This window comes from Dendropsophus ebraccatus, chromosome 9, assembly GCF_027789765.1.
Source record: "Dendropsophus ebraccatus isolate aDenEbr1 chromosome 9, aDenEbr1.pat, whole genome shotgun sequence".
Classification (NCBI taxonomy): domain Eukaryota; kingdom Metazoa; phylum Chordata; class Amphibia; order Anura; family Hylidae; genus Dendropsophus; species Dendropsophus ebraccatus.
The window spans coordinates 21,735,059-21,761,141 of NC_091462.1; the positions used below are offsets into that span (position 1 = coordinate 21,735,059).

Below are 26,083 nucleotides of genomic sequence, written 5' to 3' on the forward strand. Positions count from 1 at the left end.
CAGTTGTTACCCCGGTGGAGAAAGGTCGTGAGGAGGAATCTACTGGGGGGGCAGCTGACGGAGGTGAAGGAGTAAAAGAGCCAGGGAAGAAAAGTAAGCAAAAGACGCCAGCCCAACTGAGGCGTCGGGATAAGCGCCAAGGGGAGAGGGAGATGGGGGAGTCTCAGGAGCCTCGCGCAACTGTGGTGACCTCTGACCTCATCCCTGAGGCCAATCTTACTGCTGAGGCTGTGAGGGACAGTGATTTGGATGAGGAGATTTGGAGGATTCGGAAAGAAGAAGCTGCCATCTCTCCACTGTCCTCCCATGGTGAGAGCGCGGATGAGGATAGTGGGAGATGGGTGGAGCACAAGCGGGGTACTAAAAAGAATAAGAAAAAGGGAGATGTAAGATCTTCTCCCACCCCCCAGATGCCAAAGGAAGGTACAACCATCCTCCCTCTGATTGGTCTCTCAAACCGGTTCCAAACCCTCCAAGATATTTCCTCCTCAGAGGTGCAGGAGGCACAGGGTGAGGTTACGGTTGGTGCGATGACGGAAGGGCCTGCAGGGGACGTCGAATCCTCTCTCCCTGGGGAACGTATTTCCTTTGGGGGGAGGATCTGCCCAGAGTCGGGGGACGAGGAAATTGTAAATAAAGGGGACATGGATACATCTGTTTCACTAAAGAGGGGTAAACCATCATCAGATGAGGAAGGTGGCGGGCAGGATGCAAAGGATAGTGGGAAAAAGAAAGCCGTCTAACTCAAACACCCATGATGGCGGCACCCATTGTTTTTTTTGTTTTTTTCAAAAGTTTGTGTATTGTGATTGTCTTTGTATGTTTGTATAAATTGTATATACTGTATATATTATATGTGTTGTGTTTGCCCCTGGGGTTCGGGTTTAGTGATAGGTTGGGTGGTGGGTAAAAGGGGGGAGGGGGCTTCTGTGGGACTTTGTTGGGACTTTTATATATATATATATATATAAAATCCTGGGCTGGTTCATGGACGTCCGTGATCATGTACTGGGGGCATGGGATGCGGGACCAGCTCAGGGCCAAAAAAAAAAAAAAAAAAAAAAAAAAAAAAAAAAAAATTATTAAAAAAAATATTATATGTGTAGTTTAGTTGTAGGTTATTATTTTGTATTGTGTCTTGTTTAGTTTAAGTTTATTTGTGTAATGATGTCTTGTTTAGTTGGTGTTGGTTTGTATAGAATTGTGTCTGTGGTATTAGGTTGTGCACAATGCAACTGGGCCAGGGGGTTCACATTTAGTTATTTATATAGGTGTATAGTATATAGTGGTGTATTGTATATAGGTGTGTATATAGTAGTGTATATAGGTGTGTTTATAGGTGTATAGTATATAGTAGTGTATATATAGGTTTGTATATAGTAGTGTATATAGTTTAGCTAAATAGTTTATATTGTGTATATATTGTATATAGGTATATGGGTGTATATATTGTATATAGGTATATGGGTTGTTTGTGTGGAAGAATGAGTGTGGGGATGGACCGGTGCTTTATGTTATGGTTTCATTCTGTTTTTGTCATTTTTCTGTTTACTGTTTAGTTCTGGTCAGATATGGTGTGTTATTTCTGTACTTATTGTTATGTTTAAAATTTAATAAAAGAAATACAGGATGTAACTTAGAATCAGTACAAGATAAGTAATGTAATGTATGTACACAGTGACCCCACCAGCAGAATAGTGAGTGCAGCTCTGCAGTATAATACAGGGTGTTATTCAGGATCAGAAATGTATGTACACAGTGGCCTCACCAGCAGAATAGTGAGTGCAGCTCCGGAGTATAATACAGGATGTAACTCAGGATCAGTACAGGATCAGTAATGTAATGTGTGTACACAGTGACCCCACCAGCAGAATAGTGAGTGCAGCTCTGGATTATAATACAGAATGTAACTTAGTATCAGTACAGGATCAGTATTGTAATGTATGTACTCAGTGACCTAACCAGCAGAATAGTGAGTGCAGCTGTGGAGTATAATACAGGAGGTAACTTATTATCAGTACAGGATCAGTAATGTAATGTATGTACATTGACCACACCAGCAGAATAGTGAGTGCAGCTCTGGAGTATAATACAGGATGTAACTCAGGATCAGTACAGGATCAGTAATGTATGTACACAGTGACCCCACCAGCAGAATAGTGAGTTCACCTCTGGAGTATAATACAGGATGTAACTCAGGATCAGTACAGGATCAGTAATGTATGTACACAGTGACCCCACCAGCAGAATAGTGAGTTCACCTCTGGAGTATAATACAGGATGTCACTAGGGATCAGTACAGGATAAGTCATGTAATGTATGTACACAGTAACTCTACCAGCAGAATAGTGAGTGCAGCTCTGGAGTATAATACAGGATGTAACTTGGAATCAGTACAGGATAAGTAATGTAATGTATGTATTCTTAAAGGGATTGTCCACTTTGCACAGCCTTTAGTTAGATGTAGCCTGATATTAAAGGGGTTATCCAGCGCTACAAAAACATGGCTACTTTTCCCCCTCTCTTGTCTCCAGTTCAGGTGTGGTCTGCAATTAAGCTTTATTTACTTCAGTTAAACAGAGTTTGAAACCCCACCCAATCTGTAGACAAGAGAGGGGGAAAAGTAGCCATGTTTTTGTAGCGCTGGATAAACCCTTTAAATTGAATGTACCACCAGGCCCAGGCAGAAGCACTGGAGGCGGCCGACCCACCCTTAGTGGGAAGAAACTCCAGCCACTCCATGACGTGACTCCATTAGAATCAATGGAACCCTATCATAGAGGGGCGGGGGTTTCCTCCCACTAAGGGTGGGTCAGCCGCCTCCAGTGCTTCAGCCTGGGCCTGGTGGTACAGTCACTTTAAGCTGATCACATGGTGTTTACACTGATCAGACAAATAGCTAGTTCTATCTTATAGGTTTCAGTATCTGTGCAGCGCCATCAGTAGGTATATGAAGTATGACATCTTCTAGTGCAGTATGTCTTCTATAGCATTTCTGGGTGTTTGGCCTCTCGGGACACATCTTACTTTAGCTCTCTCAAGTTGTACTGCAGCTTGCTGTTCTCTCTCTTGGCGTATTGCTTCTCTGTCTTCTTCCAGAGAGACATCAGAATCGGATGGTCTGCTAGTGTAAGAATCTGCTGATCCCTGGGAGAGACAGAACAGAAATCAGGTCAAGAGGCAATGCAAAGTAGTAATATAAATATAAGCAGTTCATTTATGTTCAAGGGGTACTCCGACTAAAAGATTTTTTGCAAATCAATTGTTATCAGAAAGTTATATAGATTTGTAATTTACTTCTATTGAAAAAAAACGTCAGTCTTCCAGTACTTATCAGCTGCTGTATGTCCTGCAGGAAGTGGTGTATTCTTTCCAGTGTGACACAGTGCTCTATGCTGCCACCTCTGTCCATGTCAGGAACTGTCCAGAGCAGGAGCAAATCCCTATAGAAAAGCTCTCCTGCTCTGGACAGTTCCTGACATGGACAGAGGTGGCAGCAGAGAGCACTGTGTCAGATTGGAAAGAATAAAATGCTTCCTGCAGGACATACAGCAGCTGATAAGTACTGGAAGGCTTGAGATTTTTGCACAGAAGTAATTTACAAATCTGTAAAGCTTTCTGACACCAGTTGATATGAAAACTATTTTATTCACTGGATTATTTCTTTTGTAACCCCTTAAAGTGGACCTGACAGCAGCTTTTTGCTGACTAAAATAAAGTCAGGACTTCTTACCATGAATCTGGGGATATAACTCTTATTTCAATCCATTGTCTGAGCACTGGGATATAGGCTTTAAAGGTTTTATGCATTCTTAACAGAGTGGGTGTTTACTTGTGGGCATAGGGGGGTTATTTAGGAGAGAAGGGTCCGGACATTGTCAGGTTTCTGACGCCCATTGGAACGTCCCATCGCTTTGATCTTCTAATTTGCATAAAACTTTCAAAGCTTATATCTCAGCGCTGGAGTGGCAGACTGCTATAAGAATTATATCTCCTGATTTAGGTTAAGAAGCCCTATTGTACACTGTCTTTACTCTTTTCAAGATATCTTTACCCCTTTAAGAGATCCATAATATCAGGTTCAATATAAAAAGGCTTCATACACAAGGTTAAAGGGGTATTTCCCCCAAAATTTTTTGCATTAATACGTTGCCCACCCATAGCTTTCCATCTTTCCAATATCAATGTATTACAGATTCTGCACAGTTTTGCTGTAATCTAGGTGCATTCACCCCCACCAAACACATAAAATCATCAAATCTCAGTCCAACCCGACACCACTCCCTGCTCCTGGCCCCCACTCTCCATGTCGGGATCACGTGTCCTCTGCCGGTTCACTGAAGTGACGGGAGGACACTGAGACAGTGACAGCTGCTGATCATTGTCTCCCTCTGACACTGTGTGGCCCGTAACACTGCCCCCCTCCAAATTCTCACCCGTGGCCCTCCCTGCCTTACCCTGACACCCCCCCCCCCCGTTCTCACCCGCGCTGCCCCTGCCCCCCCGGTCAAGTCCACAGTGCGGCCGGATCCCCCCGCTCACCCACCCCCGATCAAGTTCAAAGTGTGGCCGGCCCTCCCGCCCCCGTCCAGTGCACAGTGTGGCCAGCCCGTCCCCCCACTCACCCGCAACCCTCCCCTGTCAAGTCCACAGTGCAGCCAACTCCACCTCCCATCCAGTGCACAGTGCAGTGACCCACCCCTGTGCTCACCCGCAACCCCCCTCAACTCAACTCTGCTATGTCGCTGCCTCAACTCAACTGTAGTTTTCTGTCCGGCGCCATGTTGGATATAAATTGGCTTTTTAAAAAACGTGTAACTATGGAACGGAAGCAGCTAGAAAAACAGGAGACGGCTCAAAATACTCAGGGAGACTTGGTGAGTAAGGACAGCTAGGTTTGGGAGCATTTTATTTTCTTAGCTCTTGGGGAGAATACCCTTTTAAGTCTTATGCAGGAGGCTATACGGTGTCACATATAGTTTCCTGCAGCTCTGGTATGGTGCCCAACATGTGCCGTATGTTGAAAATGCAATGCTTCTGTAATACGACATGAAATTGAGCATGCTACTATTTAAAGGAGAAGTCCGGCACTATAATGTTTTTTTTTTAAAAAGCAGTGGCAGGAAGAGAACATGACCACCACTACTCACCTGTCCCTGGGCCTGTCCAGCACCAGATCACTGGACGTCACAGCTCACTCAGCCAGTCAGTGAGTGGGGTGGGACACTGCTGCAGTCACTGATTGGCTGAGCGGCCAGTCCATCAGCCAGGTCAGGCATTTTCCCCCCGAGTCGTAACGTCGTCACAACTTGAGGGAAAATGCCTTCCGGCGGGAGTCCGCGAGAAGGTGAGGTGGTGCTTCACAGGCACAGGTAGAGGTAAGTAGTGCTTGGTTATTATGTACCCTCCTGCCCCTGCCGTTTTTTTAAATTGACAGAATTCCCCTTTAACTTCCATATATGTCTGTCAGATCATAGGCCCTATGCACCTCTATGGCGGCACTATTATGGCTCCGTAGAAAACAATAAAAAATTGTTGTGAACGTGCGGCCAAACAGAGTGCTAGCAGTAACTTCCATAGAGCAGTTGAGCTGTGTTGCTGTGATTTCAGAGAGTCGAGGTGTTGCTTGTGCTGCATTATTCAATCACTATAGTTACAGCAGAATATTGCAGTCAAGCCGCTGTATGTGTGTCATCTCAAGTCTCCCCGGGACTTCCAGAACTGGCTCGCATTGCACAGAATTAAAGGGGACTTGTCAGCAGGTCCATTGCTACGCTTCATTTATTTTGTATACAGGTTATTATGCAAACAAATGGGGATCGTGTATAATAGGGGCGATCAGATCACAATGTACAAATATATGAATGGACAGTACAGAGATCTTTCTAGTGATCTTTTTATACCTAGGCCTGTAACCATGACAAGAGGGCATCCTCTGTGTCTAGAGGAAAGAAGGTTTTACCACCAGCACAGATGAGGATTCTTTACTGTAAGAGCAGTGAGACCATGGAACTCTCTGCCACATGATATTGCAATGGCTGATTCATTAACGTGATACTGTCACCCCCACCCCCACCCCCACCCCTCGCTTCATTTAAGCAAGTGAGAGTGTCAATTAAGCGGGGCTTCACATGAGTTGTGCCCCAACTCTCAGCTGGGGGAGGGGCCAAGTGTCATGAAACTCCGCCTAGGTGACACTGTCCACTGAGGAAATGTAGTGATTTAGGGCAGAAAGAAAACACAGACAAATATTATACAGGTATATATCATATGTGCATAAGCTTGTGGATGGTCCCGAGAACTGCACATAGACTAAGGGGAGGTGGCACTTAACTAAGTTTAAGGGAGGCCTGCATGCTTTTCTCAATAAATATTATATTACAATTACAATGTAATAGGACGCTGATCCAGGGATTATTATGATTGCCATTGGAGTCGGGGAGGAATTTTCTCCCTGTGACGGGGCAGTTGTCATCTGCCTCATAAGGGTTTTTGCCTTCCTCTGGATCAACACAGTAGGGTTATACAGTAGGTTGAACTTGATGGACTCTTTTTTCGACCTTACTATCTATGTAACTATATCGCAGTATCTATATGGAATATAGGAGGCAGAATGTGACCTTCCTTATGGAGTAATATTAAGATATTGGATATTATTTTGGTAATATGGTGATGGTAACAGAGCTGTTTAAAAATGCCGCGAGGGGACCTTTGTTTGCATGTTGCCCAGACAGCAGAAGGGCTTCAGACATTGACTGATCGCAACGAGTTGGCAGAAGTGTGCTATTAGATTGTTCACTTCCGACTTTGTGTCATGTGACCTGGGCGGACTCCCAAAGCAAGTCTGTGGGGCTCTTTTAGTCACGTACACACAGAGTGGGGAGAAGAGTGTGTTGCTGTGCAGTCGTCTTCCCGCTCATTTTATTGATCGGTCAGGGACTGAATGCTCCCTAGAACATGTCAAAAGTTTATATAAGAGACAGGTACACTTTTTACAGCAGAGCAGTTTTTTTATCATGTGTACAACAGGAGGAATATACATGGTAAGTCCTGGCACTTGCAGGTTGCTGTTGCACTTTACACTTTTTGAAGTTCACTTATCACAAAAAAAACCTACTTTTTAATATGTCAGATCGGCTGGGGTCTCAACTCAGACCACGACCAATCAAAACTTTTTTGGGTTACAGTGCCTCTTTTAAGTTCTGTTCACATTATAGATGGAGTCTCTATCGCAGTTTCTGGCATCTTTGTAGAGAAAAATAGCCCAGGATACAGAATTTATTTTAGTAGACTGCAGCGAAGCAGTATGGGGTGCTGTTGGCTGGGGTAGCATTGGCGCTGTTGTGGCTGCTAGGTGGGTAAGGGTCTCTTGGGTACTTGTCATGGTAGCCTGGAGTGGCGTTGGTACCCACCCCCGATCAGACAGGCACTGCTTCCGCAGGTTTGGATAACCCAAGTGTAACCTGGTGTGTAGGTGCAAAAGTCCAGTAGCTTAACCAGAATAATGTCCGTTTACTTAAGTTCTTCAGTGCAATACAACAATAAGGCTTCAGTAACTGCAGGTGCAGGCAAGAGGTAGAGGATCATCTTGAGGGCCAGGTCCAATGTAGCTGTGTACTCTGCCGGGACAGCGTAGTTAAGAGAAGAAGAAACTCATACTCCTGTATCTGACTGCCTAATGCCCTACAGTGTTGGGATACCTGACCTATGGGGTAGTTCGAGGCCCCAGGTCCCTGCGCTGGGTGAAGCAGACTTCCTGAAACCTTTTAGAAAAGCAGTGTGTTACAGCAGGATACGTAGGCAAGTTGCAGCTTTGTCCTGCTAGGATCAGTACCATACTCAGGTATACTGCTCTGTATCTTGTAGAGTGTATCCCTGGCATGGACAAGGATATCCTCAGAGTAGTTTTCAATTATCGGTCAGTGATCCAAAAAAAATAACCTAATGTAGCGGTAGAGGAAGCCTGTGAACATGACTGGGAATTTAAATAGCCAAGCTAGAAAACATCCCCAGTAAGAGAAGTGACCCATCTGTATAGATGAGTTTACCTAGATTGTGGGTGTCAAACTCAGGCCCTCCGGCTGTTACAAGACTGCCTGGACAGCAAAAGCTAAAGTTTGACACCCGCGATCTCGATAAAACAGAGACCAAATGCCCTACTGTATAACATCTTCATTTCTTCAATTCCCAATTTTTACTCTATGCAGTGAAATAGTCAACGATCATGGTCAAGAAAAATGAAGAGACTATTTATATGTGTCACATACACAGGAGTGTGGCCTTTACTGCATAGACTGCATAGACTCCATACACCAAGCACTGCACACCAACATACCAATAAAGCAATACTTCCCCTCTAAAAGGTTAATGGGTACATCTAGAGCAAAGGGCTAATTTATTAATTTACAATGTAACATACTAGAGTGCTTACTTAGTTACAAAAGAAAGATGAGCAGCAAGAGATAAACATAAGCAAAGTGCTGTCAGGTGGTGACACTGGCTCCTAATCAGAAGCACATACTTTTAAATGCAGTGCTGTGTTTTGACAGGGCCAGGAGGTAATGGCTCCCCACCCTGTAAATCACTTTTTTAAGACATTAGCAGGTAAGTATGTATTTTTGTCTTCCACATTTACGGTCAGGAGACAGTCTGAAATGGTCAGAAAACCTCCCCAGTGTTTCTTCACCATAAAAATGGCCACAGAAGTGTGAAGGGCACCCAATACAAACGAACATAAGAAAAAAGGGATAAAATAATTAAATGAAGATCTCTTACTCAATCAAAGAGAATGGGGGGAGAGGCTTCCCAACATCATTGCTATGTATGCGTGGTAAGCAGAAGCTGCCGTATACAGGGCACAATCCCCCCCTTCTGGGTCCTCTATATTGGAATACTAAGTACACGGGGGAATGGGACCTTGCTCTGTATAGCGCTAGAGCAGAGTATGGGATTGGGAACTGCATGGCTGAGATAGTCCTGCAGTATCCTAAACAAATGTTGGTGGCAGCAGAGGGGCCATGCTGCCCTTCACTGCTGTCCGTAAACTGAAGTATATATGTACATGAAAACTATTTTTTTTTTTGTTTGTTTTTTTATAAAGTTATATTACAAAGTAACTAATTTTAAAAGTTATTAAGCATGTTAAAGCGACTCTGTACCCACAATCTGCCCCCCCCCCCCCAAAACCGCTTATACCTTCAGATAGCTGCTTTTAATCCAAGATCTGTCCTGGGGTCCACTCGGCAGGTGATGCAGTTATTGTCCTAAAAAACAACTTTTAAACTTGCAGCCCTGTGCCAAACGGCCGTGGCCTAGACTGTGTATGCATTAGGCTGGCACAACCTTTCTGTCTCTCCTCCCCGCCTTCTTCATCATTAGGAATGCCCCAGGCAGGTATTCTCCTATTCATCAGCTGTGTGAACACGGCACACGGGCTGGATCATTAAGGCACCTGTGCAGTGTTCACTGCAGAGGAATAGGAAAAATCCTGCCTGGGGCATTCCTAATGATGAGGAGGGTGGGGAGGAGGGACGGAGGGGTGGTGCAAGGTTAGGGCACAGATACTCTAGGCCACGGCAGTTTGACACAGGGCTGCAAGTTTAAAAGTAGTTTTTTAGGACAATAACTGCATCACCTGCCGAACGGACCCCAGGACAGATCTTGGATTAAAAGCAGCTATCCGAAGGTACAAGTGGTTTGGGGGGGGGGGGGGGGGACAGACTGTGGGTACAGAGTCACTTTAAATAAAACAATGTATTACACATACATTTTAGTCTCCGGAGCACCCCTTTAATAAATGGTGAGTGTATCATCTGAAGTGCCTCTATGCACATAATTCATAACATTACGCTAGGACTGCACACACAATTCTCCATAGCTTATCTCATGTTTATGATTCTTTTAGCAACAAAAGAACAACAAGAAGCATAAAATTTTACATCCAAGAATGTAACAGCCTAAATGCGTAAAATGATTATTTCACAAAGACCGTCCCTTACAATCTGTTTACAAGGCATTTATTACATCATTGACGTGAGGGTCTCATTGATTGCTCGGGTCACCCCCATTGTGTTCCCTTATATCGGTTACATTACACTGCTGCTCTCCATGGTGTTGTTAATATAATTATGTGAAGTCATAAGTGACATCGGGCACATTGCCCAGTACTGTTGTTATGTTTAAAGGGAATGTGTCACCTAGTTTTTTTTTCTAGATGACAAACACTGAAACCTGTTTTCTTTTTCACATTTGTTTCCATTTCCTGGTGATTTTTTTTTTCCTTTTTTTTGTACATTATAAGGGAGGCATCAATATGCTTTACAGCAACTGCATGAAATAATAGTCAATACACTGCTGCTGAAAGACTGCTGAAAAGTTCTCTCTACAGAACAGGGAAAATCAACTTATTATTAGGCTTTGTGGCCGGAATAAAAACTGCAAGATTTCAAAAATGAAACTAATAATTAAAGGAGAAGTCCAGTGAAAAATGTTATTAAAGTATAGCATTGGCCACCAAAAGTTATACAAATCCCCAATAAACACTTATTACGGGAAATACTTATAGTGTGCTTTTTTTCCCTGCACTTACTACTGTATCAAGGCTTCACTTCCTGGATAACATCGTGATGTCACGACCCGACTCCCAGAGCTGTGCGGGCTGTGGCTGCAGGAGACGATGATGGCAGGGGGACACTGAGGGACACAGGGCACTGAAGGGACACTGAGCATCCCTCTGCCATCATCCTCTCCAGCAGCCACAGCCAGCACAGCTCTGGGAGTCGGGTCATGACATCACCATTTTATCCGGAAAGTGAAGCCTTGATGTAGTAGTAAGTGCAGGGAAAAAAGCACTTTATAAGCATTTCCCGTAATAAGTGTATATTGCTGATTTGTAAAACTTTTGGGAGGCAATACAATACTTAAAAAAAAAAAAATTCGACAGACTTCTCCTTTAAAGTGGACCTTAGGCTCCGTTCACACAGAGTAAAACTGGCAGAATTCCGCTGTGGAATTCTCCGCCGCGGAATCCTGCCAGTCTCCGAGTCATACTGGGAGTCTATGGGAGGCTCGCTTGCCTCCTCTCTCCGCGCTGAAGAATGGACATTTCAATTCTTCAGCGCGGAGAGAGGAGGCGGGCGAGCCTCCCATAGACTCCCAGTATGACACGGAGGCTGGCGGAATTCCGCCAGTTTTACTCTGTGAACGGAGCCTTACATCGGAAAATTAGAGGTACAAGTAAGCCAACGATTAGAAAGGGTTAGTCATCAGGATTTTAGGTATAACTAATTTGTTTCAATAGTCCTCTCCATCGAATTGTATAAGCCTTTTTGTTATTATGCAAATAAGGGAACGTCCACTGGGCCTTATTTGCAAGACAACAAAAAGGCTTATATCTCTTATGGATGAAGAGGACTATTGAAATGAAAATGTTATGCCTAGAACCATGATAACTAGCCCCACCTAGCCATGGTCTTATTTACACTATTTTTTTTTGCTGACAGTTCCACTTGCTATAGAAAAAAAAGGTTCTCAGCATATCATTTGATGAAACAGTGTGGACCATCGCACCACATTAAGATGACCTCAGACGGGGGGCGTGACCAGAAGCCGATGGGAGCAGCCGCTTGATCCTGAGCTCCGCTCCTTGCTGCCACAAAGCTGCGGTTTTTGCACGACTAACCTATGCCGAACCTACCTGACATGGGTCTAAAGAAATCCCAGAAGTCCTCCGTCAAGGCTGGACCACCGAATGTCCCGCTGACCGGTCCCCTGGACTCGTTCCTGAGTGCGGCGTCACAGCGGGAAGAAGCCAACATGGCGCCGGCATCCACGAGGCGGACGCGCAGAGCGTCGGACCCGGGATCCCCACTCGTGGAGGTGCTGCACCTTTCTCCCGTGCAAGCCCCGCTCCTCCGAGGTACACTCCCAGCATCTCCCCGGACCCCCCCCCCCCCCCGCCTGCTGCTCTGACGAGTACACTACGGCCGGCTACCACTCCGTTCCGACCGAGCCACCAGGCTGAGGGGGAAGACGGCGGTGTGTGTGAAGGGGTAGGTTCGCCGTCAGCCCACACAACGGCACAGGAGACGGACCGGTCGGCACGCTCCATGAGCGCTAAGTACACAGACCCTCCACAGCCGAAGCCACAAAGAGTGAGTACATTCAAGGGGCCCTCTCGCTCAGATAAGTCTGTCGGCCTTTCTCGTGGCCCGCCCATGCACGAACAGGCCCAGCATCGCCAGGCTGCTGATAGGGGACATACTGGGGATGACCCAGGGGACTGGTGGTCATCCCAATCAACCATGTCTGAGGGGGACAATGTCGGAGATGATAGATGGTCTCGCCTTCTCCAAAACATCCCCACCAAAGAGGACTTTAAATCCCTTATCTCAGAGGTCCGAGAGGCCTGTAAATCTGAAATAGCCACAATGCACCAGGAACTAAGGTCCATGCAAACTCGCATAGAGACTGTAGAAGATGACCATGACCATACCCGTTCATATATACAGCAACTGCATTCTACCATTTCTACACAGCACTTGGCCATATGTGATTATCAACGGCACCTAGAGGACATTGACAACCGGGGCCGCAGGCATAATATCCGGATAAGGGGGCTCCCGGAAGCTACCCGTGACACTAACCTGCATGATACGGTGGAAGCTATCTTTAATCAGATTCTAGATGCCCCACAGGGCCACAAAGTTAAATTAGACATAGCCCACAGGGCGCTGCGCCCCAGAGAAGCCTCTGCCCTGCCAAGAGACATAATTTGTTGTGTCACGGACTACACCCTGAAAGAGTCCATCATGGCTAAAGCTCGTGCTAAGCGAGACATTGACTTTGATGGGGCACCCCTACAGATTCTGCCCGATCTCTCATGGGTGACGCTACAAAAGCGGAGAAAACTGCATCCTCTCCTACAGATTCTGCGTGAACAGAATATACCTTATAGGTGGGGCTTCCCATTTAGTCTTACTGCACGGAGAGATGGAAAATCTGCCACTATGCGGGTTACGGATGACCTGCATATGTTCTGCGAAACCCTAGGCATTGACACTCCACAGCTTCAACCTTGGGAGCTGACTCCCCCACCATCACCACCTCCTCCGGCGTGGACCCAGGTTCTGCCACGCAGAAAACGCCCAGCTCAAGGGTCCTCACCTGCCCACCGTAGATCTTCTGGCGGCAACCGTCGTGTTCGAGATGTGTAGACTGGGACCCCTTTTTGTATTCCCTACTGACCCCTGTAGTAGGTTTGGCTCGTGCTACATAACACCGCGACATTTCTTGTACTTTGAAGCAGCATGAGAGCTTTGTATTGCTACTGATGGTTTTCCTTAGTTACTCACTAACCTGTGTCTGGTTTGTAGTGTTTTCTAAACCCTTCTTTGTGCAAGTTCTAGTACTGCTCTCTCTACTTCTGGCACTTTTCCCCTTTTTTCTGCTGTTGTTACCTCGATTCCTCCTTTTGGTGGTTGCACACGGTGTGACCGCCTGTGGATGTGTATTCCCTTCAATTGACCGACCTCAGCAGTCACTAGGGGCGGGCGGGTACCTCCCCTGGTATAACATATGTAAATGCCTTGTTATAGTTGTTGTTCTGTCTCCTGTAGATGTTTTGTCTTGTCTTTACTTGTTGTCTCCCCTCCTAATGTTTTGTTATTACTCGCAGATACTTAGACCACATTTGTCCTGGTGCCCTGATGCTGCCTGCAACCTAGCCGGCCTCCCATTCCTCACTGCCCCTTGCTGTTACCCACGATGGATGGGAGCTCGCTGGGACTCCTGTCCTCCCACACTTCATTTCTGCGTAGCAGATTTCAGGTATATTTATGTTGTCTGGCTCATCTACCTGACCCATCATGGTGCGATTAGTTAGCCTCAATGTGAAAGGTCTGAATTTGGATCTTAAGAGGAGGCTTCTATTGCGTGAGCTGACTCAGCTGCACACAGATATAGCATTCATACAAGAAACGCATCATGATGGATCGGGCTCTTTCAAGTTCGCATTCCGTAAGTTCCCCACCGTGTATTCAGCTCCGAGGGATAAAAAGTGGGCGGGTGTTGCCATAATGGTGGGAGCTTCTTGTCCACTTCAGGTCGACTCTAGTGAAATTGATACCCAGGGGCGCTACATTATCCTGTCGGGTAGACTGCAGGGGATTCGGGTTATCCTTTGTAATATATACTCTCCCAATGAAAAGCAGCTGCACTTCCTCAGAAAGGTCCTTGCTAAACTCTCCCGCCTCCCCCCGTCCCTGATACTGATGGGCGGAGACTTTAACTTGTCGCCCTCAAAAACATGGGATAGGCATACCGTAGCAGGTCGCCTGCCCCCTAGAAATTTGGCTCAGCCTTTCGAAGGCTTATTAGACAACACCGTCTGTTCGACTTATGGCGCACGTGCCACCCTATGGAGAAAACATATACCTTCTACTCTCACCCACGCTCCACACATACCCGTATAGATCTTTTCTTGGGGAATGTGCTTGGCCTACATTCCACCATGCGATCAGAGATCCACTCCATTACGTGGTCGGATCACGCACCAGTATCCCTGGACGTATTACTGTCCCCCAATAACCACAGGGTCTGCCATTGGCGCCTAAATGACACACTCCTCAAGCACCTTCCCCATAGAGAAGCACTGGCGGCCGGCTTACGGGAATATTTCCAACTGAATACGGGTAGTGTCACTGCCACTGCTACCTTATGGGAAGCACATAAAGCGGTTTTCCGTGGGAACTGTATTGCTCTTTCCTCTCGACTCAAAAAAGACACTCAGGCCCGAGTTGCCACCCTCTCGTTGCAACTGAGACAAAAAGAAGCTCTTATGGCCCGACACCCCACTATTCCGCTTCTTAGGGAAATTGTAGCTACCCGTAACTCCCTGAAAGATGAGGCTATATCTAGGGAGACTCGCTTACTATCATACACTAAACACAAGTACTATGATAAAGCTAATAAGGCTCATACCTTGTTGGCCTCTCAATTGAAACATCGTGCGGTCCAGCAGTCTCCATTTATGATAAAAGATAGACTGGGCAATTTACATTATGACCCCGCCCGAATAGCCTCAGCTTTCTCTGATTATTATGCTTCCCTTTACTCCCTCCCTGACACGCTCCCCACTGACCCACTATAGAGGGAACACGTCCTACAGTCCTATTTAGCGGACTGTCGCTTACCCAAACTCTCCCCTAATGACCTGGCTACACTTAATGCGCCCATCGCAGTGGAGGAGATAGCGGACATCATTGACGACCTACCGTCCGGGAAATCACCTGGCCCAGATGGCCTTCCGTATATTTATTATAAAACTTTCTCTGGAATCTTGCTACCTCACTTATCTTCCCTCTTTAACTCTTTTCTGGGAAACAGGGACCCCATACCGCCTTCAATGCTAGACTCCTTTATTACAGTGATACCAAAACCAGTGAAGGATCCGTCCGACCCTGCTAGTTATAGGCCGATTTCATTGTTAAACACAGATTTCAAATACTAGCGACCAGACTGGGAGCACTCCTGCCAACCCTTATTCATGCTGACCAGGTCGGCTTTGTACCAAACCGTCAGGCAGGGGATAATACTCGGCGCACAGTGGACCTTGTTGACATCCTTAATAGGACTGACTCACAAGGATTACTCCTAAGCCTGGATGCAGAAAAGGCCTTTGATAGGCTTGGCTGGCCCTTTTTATTTGCTTCTTTAGAAGCTTATGGTATTTCGGGGCCTTTTCTGCAGACAGTTAGGGCCCTATATTCCGCCCCTTCTGCGCGAGTACGTTTGCCGAATGCTACCTCAGGGTTGATCCATATACGCAATGGAACTAGGCAGGGGTGCCCCTTGTCTCCGCTTTTGTTCATCCTCAGCATTGAACCCCTGGCCGCTAAGATACGTCTTTCACCTGACGTCCGGGGAGTGATGGTTAGGGACAGAGAATTTAAACTGTCTCTTTTTGCTGATGACATCCTACTTACCCTTACTAATCCCTTGGTATCTCTCCCTAACCTTCACTCCCTGATATCTGATGATGGAACTCTCTCTGGATTTAAAATTAATTCTCATAAAACTGAAGCCATGTCCGTCCGCCTCTCTTCCGCTGTGATCGCGTCACTTCAATCATCTTATCCATATAAATGGGTTGCTAATGGCCTCCACTACCTGGGTGTAAACATAACTCCCTCATACCGTTCCCTATATAAGCAGAATTTTCCCCAGTTCTTTCGAGAAATTGCCTCCCAGTTATCCAAATGGTCATCCCTCCGTCTTTCCCTCATAGGGAAAATTAACGTAGTAAAAATGAATATTCTTCCCCGTCTCCTGTATCTGCTGGAGACCCTCCCAGTCGCGGTGCCTAGATTGGCCCTTCGAAGGTTCCAGGGTTCTCTTTTACAATTTGTCTGGAATAAGGGGCGCCACCGTGTCTCAAAGTCTGTCCTATGCGCTGGCAAGGCCTATGGTGGACTAGCCTTCCCTGATGTATATAAATATTACCTCGCTGTCCACTTACGGAGGATAGCATCATGGACCTCTCGCCAGGCCTATAATAAATGGACCGAAATTGAGAAACTCTGGATGGCGCCCATACACCCTAGCGAACTGATATGGTCCCCCGAATACCCTGGTACCATAGACTGGCTGTTGGGCCCTATGCGACACACAAGGGAGATTTGGTTGACTGCTGCTGGCAAATTCTCTCTAAAGTCTACTCCCTCCTTGCTTACACCCTTCCTATACACTAATTTACTACAAGGGAGTTACAACCATGCGACTATGTTGCCGTGGCAAACCGCCGGTCTCTTCCAATTTGCAGATGTGGTCTGTCCATTCACCAGACGGGTACTACCATTCGCAGATCTAAGAGATAAGTTCAACCTACCCCCCAGTGCAGTTGCTTTTCATGAGCACCTTTCTCATTTTGCATCTGTTATCACCAGTCACCAGCCATTCCCTAAACCTACCATGTTCGAGCTTTTATGTAAAAACTCAGCAGCCACCAGAGGGTTGATATCCTCGATCTACTCAATTCTCAACTCCCCTGTAGACGACTCTGAGTGGACCCATCCTTACATGCACAAATGGGAACGATATCTAGGTAGGCCCATTCCTTTAAACCTATGGCAAATTATATGGTCACAAGCAGCTAGATCTTCCTCGTGTATAGCTTACAGGGAGAATCAATACAAAATACTATTTCATTGGTATCACACCCCAGACCTTCTACACCGCATGTTTCCCACCACTCCCTCTAATTGCTGGAGGTGTTGTGCGGGAGAAGGCACCCTCCCACATATATTCTGGGAATGTCCCTTCCTAAAGCCTTATTGGACGGGCATACGAGGGATATTGGCATCGGTGTTCCACCAGGAGATACCATTAGGCCCCCTGACATATATCTTGAACGTACCACCCAAGTCCCTACGCAAACGGTCGGCTAGGTTGCTCCTACACCTTCTAACAGCAGCAAAATGTTTATTAGCCAAATATTGGAAGCAGTCGCTTATTCCATCGGCCATAGAGCTGATTAACAGGATACAAGATGTCCGAAGAAATGAATACCTGACTGCTTCCAATGATAACTGTGTCGATAAGTTCAAGCAGACTTGGGCGCTGTGGGACGCGTATTATGAGCAATTTCATGCATCCCCCAGGACTCTGGCCTCCACTGTTTCCCTGACTCCCTAATGTGTCTGTGTTGTCTGTGTCTCCCCCGTCTTTCTTTAATGTACTTAGTGTTTATCGATCCTATAGTTTGGAATTTTGTTAAGAGATGACTATCTTTATTAATGGCAGGTGTTGCGAGATGTTTTCTGGACCAGTTAGTTATTTTTTAGTCTCACGGTCTTTCTAATGGCACTTCGGCCATATTGTTTTTCACTCGTGGACTGCCATGTAGATAACGTTTTTGTTGCTTATTTACTGAGACGATGGTCATTGTCAACTTACTGGTCCATTCTAATGCTTGTGTTTCATTTTGATTATATAATGTATTAACACTGTTTAAAAACGGAAAATAAACAATTTATAAAAAAAAAAGATGACCTCAGACACGGGATGGAACCAACACTATGAATATGCCTCTCTTCGGCTACCATTAAGGCTACAAATTTTGAGCAGGGTACCTGTCACCCTGGCACCTGGGGCAGAACCCACCTTACCCCTGGATAAAGGATCATATAGGGGGTAAGTACATAATTATTTATCCAGGGGTAAGGTGGGTTCTGCCCCAGGTGCCAGGGTGACAGGTACCCTTTAACCTAGGAAAAGCTGTATCCTACATCACCAGAATTTGTAGGCTTAGTCCTAGCCCAAGAGTGGCATATCTATAGTGTAGGGTTCATCTCATGTCTGAGGTCACCTTATAGTGTCACTTCATTTTTTTCTAATTGCCCCCCTGCTGCAGGCCTTCCCATATACTCACCCGTGATGGTCGCTTTTCTGTGATGCGGAATCATTCCAGTGCTCCGATGCCATTCGGATCCCGCTGATGCCGATGTCACATTTTTTCCGACCATCCATAGATGTGACCCAGCCGGGAAGAAGTCACGTGGGCAGTAGCGGGATTTGAATGGCGCTTTAGCCCCGGAATGACGCTGTGTCACGTCTGAGTATACGTGCCAGCCTGCAGTGGTGGGGGCCAATAAAAAAAAAACTGAGTGCTTCTTTAACATAGTGGGATGCAGCCCTATGACTTCAAGTGGGAAAAAAAGCCGTCGGCACTACTGGCACAGAGCCGGTAGTGAAATGTAAGGAAGCCAATATGGTTTTAGATCCTAGGACAATCCCTTTAAGTAATACCAGAGCCCAACATCAAATAGCAAAGAGCCCCAGCCAAAAAACTGTATACAGACCCCTAGCTTGCAAACAGTTCATCATTAAGAGGCCATCTTCCTCCCAGTCTTATACCTCTCCCACAACGGATCAGCAATTATTAGCTATGAGAACATAATAGGATGTAGGAGGCTTCTATTACGGTGGCACTAGGCCCCAGGGCAGCTGCTCTGGTGACACCGGCGCGGTCTATATGGAGGACGGTGCCCACACATCGAGGCCGTAAGATGACTTGCTCCTTGTGTTACATCACTCACGATGTTAAGTTGTAGACATAAGAGATTTAAGAGAAGAAAGGCTTTAAGCCGCTTCCATGCTCTCGACATGAGCTGCCATACTACACACCTATAATTTCACGCTGAGTGTGTTTGTGAAAACGACTTTCAGACAAATGCAAACAGCTTTACCGAGTTTAAGTGAAAATGAAAAACGTTAACCCCTCGGTGGCGGGTGTACGGGAAATCTACGTCGCTTCCATTGATGAAGAGTTTTATTTTTAACATGTTTAACCTGATTGTAAAGCTATGGATTGTAACGCGCAATCACAGAAATGGTGGTCCACGTTATGTAACTAGAATGTGACGGGGAGGAGGGGGGGTCTCTCTGTTTTGGTCAATCAATAATGTCTGGTGAATATTTCTCTTGATTAGAAGACGATCACAAAGGGGGAGATTTATCAAACATGGTGTAAAGTAAAACAGGCTCAGTTGCCCCTAGCAACCAATCAGATTCCGCCTTTATTTTCCAAAGAGTCTGTGAGGAATGAAAGGTGGAATCTGATTGGTTGCTAGGGGCAACTGAGCCAGTTTCACTTTACACCAGTTTGATAAATCTCCCCCAAAGTGTCCTCCTGCTGGGATCCCCAGCAATCAGCTGGCAGTAAGGGCTCGGATTTTCTGCAGCGCCACTATAGGTCACATTAAGTATTACACAGTGATGTCCATTTACATCAGTAGGTTGTAATCAAGGACAGCTACTCTATGTAACTGCTCTTCATCCTGACAAAGAAATGAGAATCCTGAACACAACCCAGAATACACTTATAGGCTATGTTCACACTGCGTATGAGTCCGGCCGTAGGTCGTACGCAGCCGTACATATGCGGCTGAAAGTACGGCCGTGGGAAAAATAGACATGCGGCCGGATTGTGAACATGCGGGCGAACCTACGCCCGAAGTAGAGTTATGATTCCCTAGCTTGTTTCGAAGCGATCTGAAACGGGTCATTTACTTGGAAATCTTCGCCCAGCCCAATAAAACACACAGAACCTTTTGGATCTAAAAATCACGTTCAATTTGGCTGAAATAAGTACTCCGTACGGGACCGCATGGTAATCCACGTCCGTGAGTTGGAACATTTCCGTCCTCAAACAATGGTCTTGTTCATTTTTTACGGCGCCGTATACGATCCGGCCGTAAGCTCATACGTAGTGCGCATGGTGCGGCCGTATATCGTATACTTTCAAGCGAACGCATCAACCTCAAAACTACGTGCATATATTCGCGGTTCGCACTACGGCCGGACTCATACGCAGTGTGAACATAGCCATAGGGTATAAGAGAATGGGCTTTCTAAACAAGACAATCCCTTTAAGAAGCTAGCAATGGAAAGTGGTGTTTAATGGCCCCCAGCAAGGTTTCCCAATTGGGATTTAGGATTCTAGTTAAATCGAGGGATCTAGTTGTAGGCTTTGTTCACATGACGTTCAAAAAAAAAAAAAAAAAAAAAAGAGAGAAAAGACATCCGTTTTTGCTGCGATTTAATTGACTTCCATGCAATGCATCGCAGTCAATTGAATGAAGGACGCCCAATGTACACAGTGTATTAAATAACGGACGCTGTCTGCACGGACGTGAAAATAATGATCATGTCAATTATTTTTTTTTGGACGTCTTCTGCAAATGGTGGACGTTATTTCTTTAGTTGTCCCCACACAGCTTTTCTTTTTTCACTGATTACCATTTTTACTATTAAGTTCAATGGACTTATTAATTGAAGACAAATGGCAATTAGTCCACCTGAACTAGAATAATGTACCAACAGCTGCCATTGACGTAATTTTGGACTCAAAATGAGGGATATAATTTTTTCCTTTCAAAACGGAGAGGAAAAAACGCTGTGTGAACATAGCCAAAAAGGGTTTAACTTTAGGTTTTAGGCCTAGAGATGAGCGAACCTGGAGCATGCTCGAGTCGATCCGAACCTGAGCGTTCGGCATTTGATTAGCGGTGGCTGCTGAACTTGGATAAAGCCCTAAGGCTATGTGGAAATCATGGATATAGTCATTGGCTGTATCCATGTTTTCCAGACAACCTTAGAGCTTTATCCAAGTTCAGCAGCCCCCGCTAATCAAATGGCGAACGTTCGGGTTCGGATCGACTCGAACCCGAACCCGGTTCGCTCATCTCTAGTTTTAGCTAAAGTCCTAAGTAAAGATGAAGCATGCTGAAGAAGTTGGACGCAGCCCTAGGGGGTCCGGGAAAATGTTTTCTAGGACTCCCAAGGGCTGCTTTCAACATTGTCACCCACCGGTATTCAAATGGCGAGTGATCCAACTTGATCATGCTCAAGCCGCGCTCGTCTCTAGTCCTCAGTAAAGTAAGTAAAGGAGCAAAAATGCGGTAAGGATAGATGGGGAGTGGGTCTACGGCTACGAATTACATCTCTGCACATGTGGCGCCATCTCTTGTACCTTCTACCACCCAACAATGTATACAGGTTGAGAAAGAGAAAGATTAATAAGTGACAAACATTCTTCAATGTTATACGATGCAATTATGAAACTTACGTCAATCATCAGTGCCAACTTTTTAAGGTGCGGACTTTTTAACTATTAAAACTGAGCCCTATACTACCTTTGTCCCTGCTCCAGCAGCTCTCCTTGTCAGAATGCAAGTGGATCGAGCATCAGATGACTTAGCTCTATATTCACCCTGGTCACCTGATGCGGCTGGCCAATCACTGCTAAAGCAGCAGCCAACATGTCCGCAGTATAGCAGGATGTTCCAGCCCCTTCCTCTTATGTTTATTGGCTGATTTAAAGTGACTCTGTAACCACAATCTAACCCCCAAACCGCTTGTACCTTCAGACAGCTGCTTTTAATCCAAGATCTGTCCTGCGGTCCGTTTGGCAGGTGATGCAGTTATTATGGTAAAAAACAACTTTTAAACTGGTAGCCCTGTGCCCTACGGGAGTGGCCTAGATTGTGTATGCATTAGGCCGGCACAACCTCTCTGTCCCGCCCTCTTCATCATTAGGAATGCTCCAGGCAGATTGCCTACTATTCCCCACCTGTGGCAGCCCGGCACATGGGCTGGATCGTTAAGACACCTGTGCAAATGTTCAGCATGGAGAAAATGTTCCAGTGGCATTCCTAATGATGAAGAGGTTGGGGAGGAGGGACGGAGGAGTGGTGCAAAGTTAGGGCACAGATACTCCCGTTTGGCATGGGCTACAAGTTTAAAAGTTGTTTTTTTTTAGCACAATAACTGCATCACCTGCCAAACAGACCGCATGACAGATTTTGGATTAAAAGCAGCTATCTGAAGGTACAAGCGGTTTGGGGGGGTCAGATTGTGGGTATAGAGTCACTTTAAGCCATCGAACATGCAGGAAGGAGACTCGCTATCTTACACCAGTATCGTGCGGTTAGAGTATCGAGTACTACTAGACTGAATAGTATACTCGCTCATCTCTAAATAGCAAACCACCATGGAAAAAGAGTAGCATGCGCATAATACATAGCATGCACCGTTCATATTGATACCCACTAGCATGATGCTATATAAAGATGAGCAAACTTTTTAAAAGTTCGGTTAGGCAGGTTCGCTGAATTTTTATGTAAAGTTTAATGTAAACTTCATTAAACCGCAATTAAACAGCTAAACGACTGCAGGTTTTGTAGTGTCCCGGTACAGGTGGTCCACTAAGCTTTATAGCAACTAGGTAAAGTACCTCTGTAAGGTATCACATTAAAGGGGATGAAGGTGTTGTTAAGATTCTTCTGCTGAAGCAAGTGTTCCAGCATGCAGTGTTAAACTCCTGAATGGGGTAACCGTCCTCAGGGTTCTCCGTTATCCACGTCAGGGATCCTTCTCTTCAACAGTCAGGGCAGTTCACACAGCAAAGAACTGACCCCCAGTAGGACAAATAGTGAGAAACTGGCGTATCCTACTGACAGCACACGACTCTTTTGGGAAGTCTCGGAAAGTCTGCTTCACCCATTGGTAAAGGCCTGGGGCACTTACTACCCAACCTGGCACCTGTTGAACTGGTAAGGACAGAAGGTGGTCAGATATATCTAAACGTGAGTACGAGTACTCTTCAACTTATCCTTCTACACACTATCGCACTACCCCGGCAGAGTACAATAGCTACCTGGACAAGGCCCCCAAGACAGTCCCTACACTGAAGGCCTGCTCAGCCAATCACAGGCTGACTAGGATGAGGCAACACTGCACTCTTGTCTCTTGAGTGACAGCCCACTCAGCCAATCACAGACCTTGGTGCTGTCGTGTCCCAGTCAGCCTGTGATTGGCTGAGTGGGCTGTCACTCCTCAGATAAGAGTGACAGCCCACCCAGCCAATCACAGACCGTGGTTCTGCCCCATTCTAGACAGCCTGTTAATGGCTAAGCGGGCCTTTATTACAGAAGACACCAGGGACGGGACCAGAGAGACATCGGGGGACTGCAGACAGGTGAGAATATTTTTATTAAAGTGAACTTATCTGAACTTTGCAGAAAGTTCAATTCGGTAGCTAACCAATTTTTTTTGTAAAGTTCTAAATCTGGGTTCGGCAGGTTTGGTTCACTGATCTCTTATCCATCCGTATTCATTACATGAATGTCTTTAAATTCTGGTTATGCCTCTTTTATCACCCAGTAGTAAAAGGGTTGAGGCCAACTAAGGCTGGGCCCACTCTTTACAAGTGCCCTACAGCAGCTGCTTGGTCTGCCCCTTCACCAGGGACTCCACATTGTCACTTAATACTGTTGTCTACTGCTTTGGTGTCCTGAGACCCCCTCATTGGCAAATAAGCAGGAACAATAGACACATTCTCATAGTAACAAAGAGATAACAAAGTATAAAAACTTCAAAGGTACATTGCTAACATAGACGAAGAACAAACTAATTTATGTCGATCTAGGCATAATTCCTACTGTGTCCTAGTCAGCCTATCAATACACAGCCCACCTCCACCCCCTCATTTCATCAACATACAATCCTCCAGAGATTACTGCCCACTCTGTCCAAACAACATCAGCAGCGGCGGCGGCAGCGGTGGCGGCGTACTGTAAGTCACTGAGAGATGGCTCATTTAAAGACTTTCTTTCTATTATTCTGCAAATGTCTGCTTACATAACGCATTGTGTTCATCTCACAATTCATCATTATTTCTCTATACTTCAGTCAAGGCCAGGATGCACGCTGCCTCGATTTTACGTCTGACAGAATTTTAACCAGTTCTCTCCTGGAGCTGGATATAATGATTCCTTAGTTTTCGCACTTATTGTGGTGACTGATAACATCCATTGTGACGGAATTTCATTAGCTTTCAGCCAATGAAAACTGAGACGTCTGCAACTACGAAATAAAGAGAACTATGGTACGCATCTCAGGGGACGCAATGTAGAGGGCCCATAATGCTAAGTCGTAGCTGGTGCAATATTCCGTTGTTGGGTGGCGGTTCATTTGGCACAATGCATAAGCCGATAGGAGTCAAAACACGCCAAACATCCATTATATTGCTCTATATTACTAGTCAGGTCCATACACTAATATATGTGAAATTGTTTACGTTCTCTTTGTTGCCACATCTGGTTGATTGTATGTAAGGGTATGAGAGGTAGGTCACATTACCTTCCCTCACACCTCTCTTCTACCACTCCTGCTGTGCACCAACTTGCACTGGTTGCCAGTGTAACCATCCATGTTAACCTTGAGTGTTATTAGCCTAGTTCATTCACGGTGATTTTCTAAGGTGTGAAGTATAATAACATCCACAAGCTGTAGGACCAGTCCACACTTAAGGACATCTCTAACATCCTTAATTCACCTCAGAGAGAGAGAGAGCTACCTAAAGCCAGAAGAGATAAGAAAGGAACAAGGGCTCTTCTGCAACTACTGGGCTCCTAGTGAGCCCCCGGGCAATGCCAGCGCTATGTGACTTGTCACTTTTACACCACAACATTTGAAAGCTCTATAGTGTAGTGTACAGGTGTGCCACTAAGTCCTGTATGCCAGCTGTGCAAAGGTACAGTAACTGTCACTCTGGGATGATGAGTGCCTTTCTGCACCATCACCACTTGGTGTCTCACTCTCTCCTGTCTGTTGGCACAGCTGAAGGTATGCTAAGGGTTAACTCTGTTTTCTTCACTGTTATCTGTTCACCAATCACTACCATATTTTCTGGCGTAAAAGGCGACTGGGCGCATAAGACAACCCCTGACTTTTAAGAAGATTGTCAAGGGTTCGACTTATACGCCGGAAAAATGTTAACCCTTGCCTGACTGCAGCCTGGCTGTGTCAGGCAGAAGTTAACTGCAGCTCGCTGTTCGGGAGAGCTTTGGGGATCCCCGCCGCAGGCAGTGTACATCATACTGCCTGCACTGGAAACAGGACAGAAGATGCATGGATGCTGGGAACGGGTCCCAGGTGTTTTTTTTATAGTGGTTCCCACATACAGTGGGGACGCGGCCATTTTTGAGCTCCCCCACCGTATAGAGCACCCGTACCCGGCATATAAGAAACCCCCCGACTTCTTACAAGATTTTTCAGGCTTTCAAAGTCGTCTTATATGCCGGAAAAATACGGTAGTTTGGGTGCCCCACAATGTCTTTACCTATCACACTCTTGCACCTCATTCTTTCTATCACTGTTCCCACCAATAGAAGGTTAGACCCGGTCACCCCTATTTAGGAAAGTAAGTTCCTGGTGGTAGGGTCTTTGGTCCAGTTGTCTTGTTGTTTTGTGAGAGTCTGTGAGAGGAAACTACTATGTAGTGCTAAACCCAAAGGTGGGGAAACTGTCACCTGGGTTCAACTTTGCCTACGCCAGGGATTTTTATACTAATCAGGACAATCCAACACCCAGATTTGTCTGCAGTGGAGCAAATAGCATAAGCTGAAGTACTCCACTGGATATTGCTCGGCCTACTCGGGTAACCTTGAGAGGTTAGCTTTGCCCAGTTGTTCAAGCCTGAGACTCGTACTACCAAACCTGACATTCACTGGACTTGTTTGGC

The 26,083-nt window shown here is 45.9% G+C and overlaps 1 protein-coding gene across 1 annotated transcript in view; it reads right to left on the reverse strand.

Annotated features, from left to right (window-relative positions):
• CACNB4 (calcium voltage-gated channel auxiliary subunit beta 4) overlaps positions 1-26,083 on the reverse strand; it is a 120,173-nt gene that overhangs the window by 41,142 nt on the left and 52,948 nt on the right. Inside the window, exon 4 of the mRNA XM_069984853.1 lies at positions 3,028-3,147. Within this exon, the coding sequence (XP_069840954.1) occupies positions 3,028-3,147 (120 nt within the window). The remainder of the gene's footprint in view (positions 1-3,027; positions 3,148-26,083) is intronic.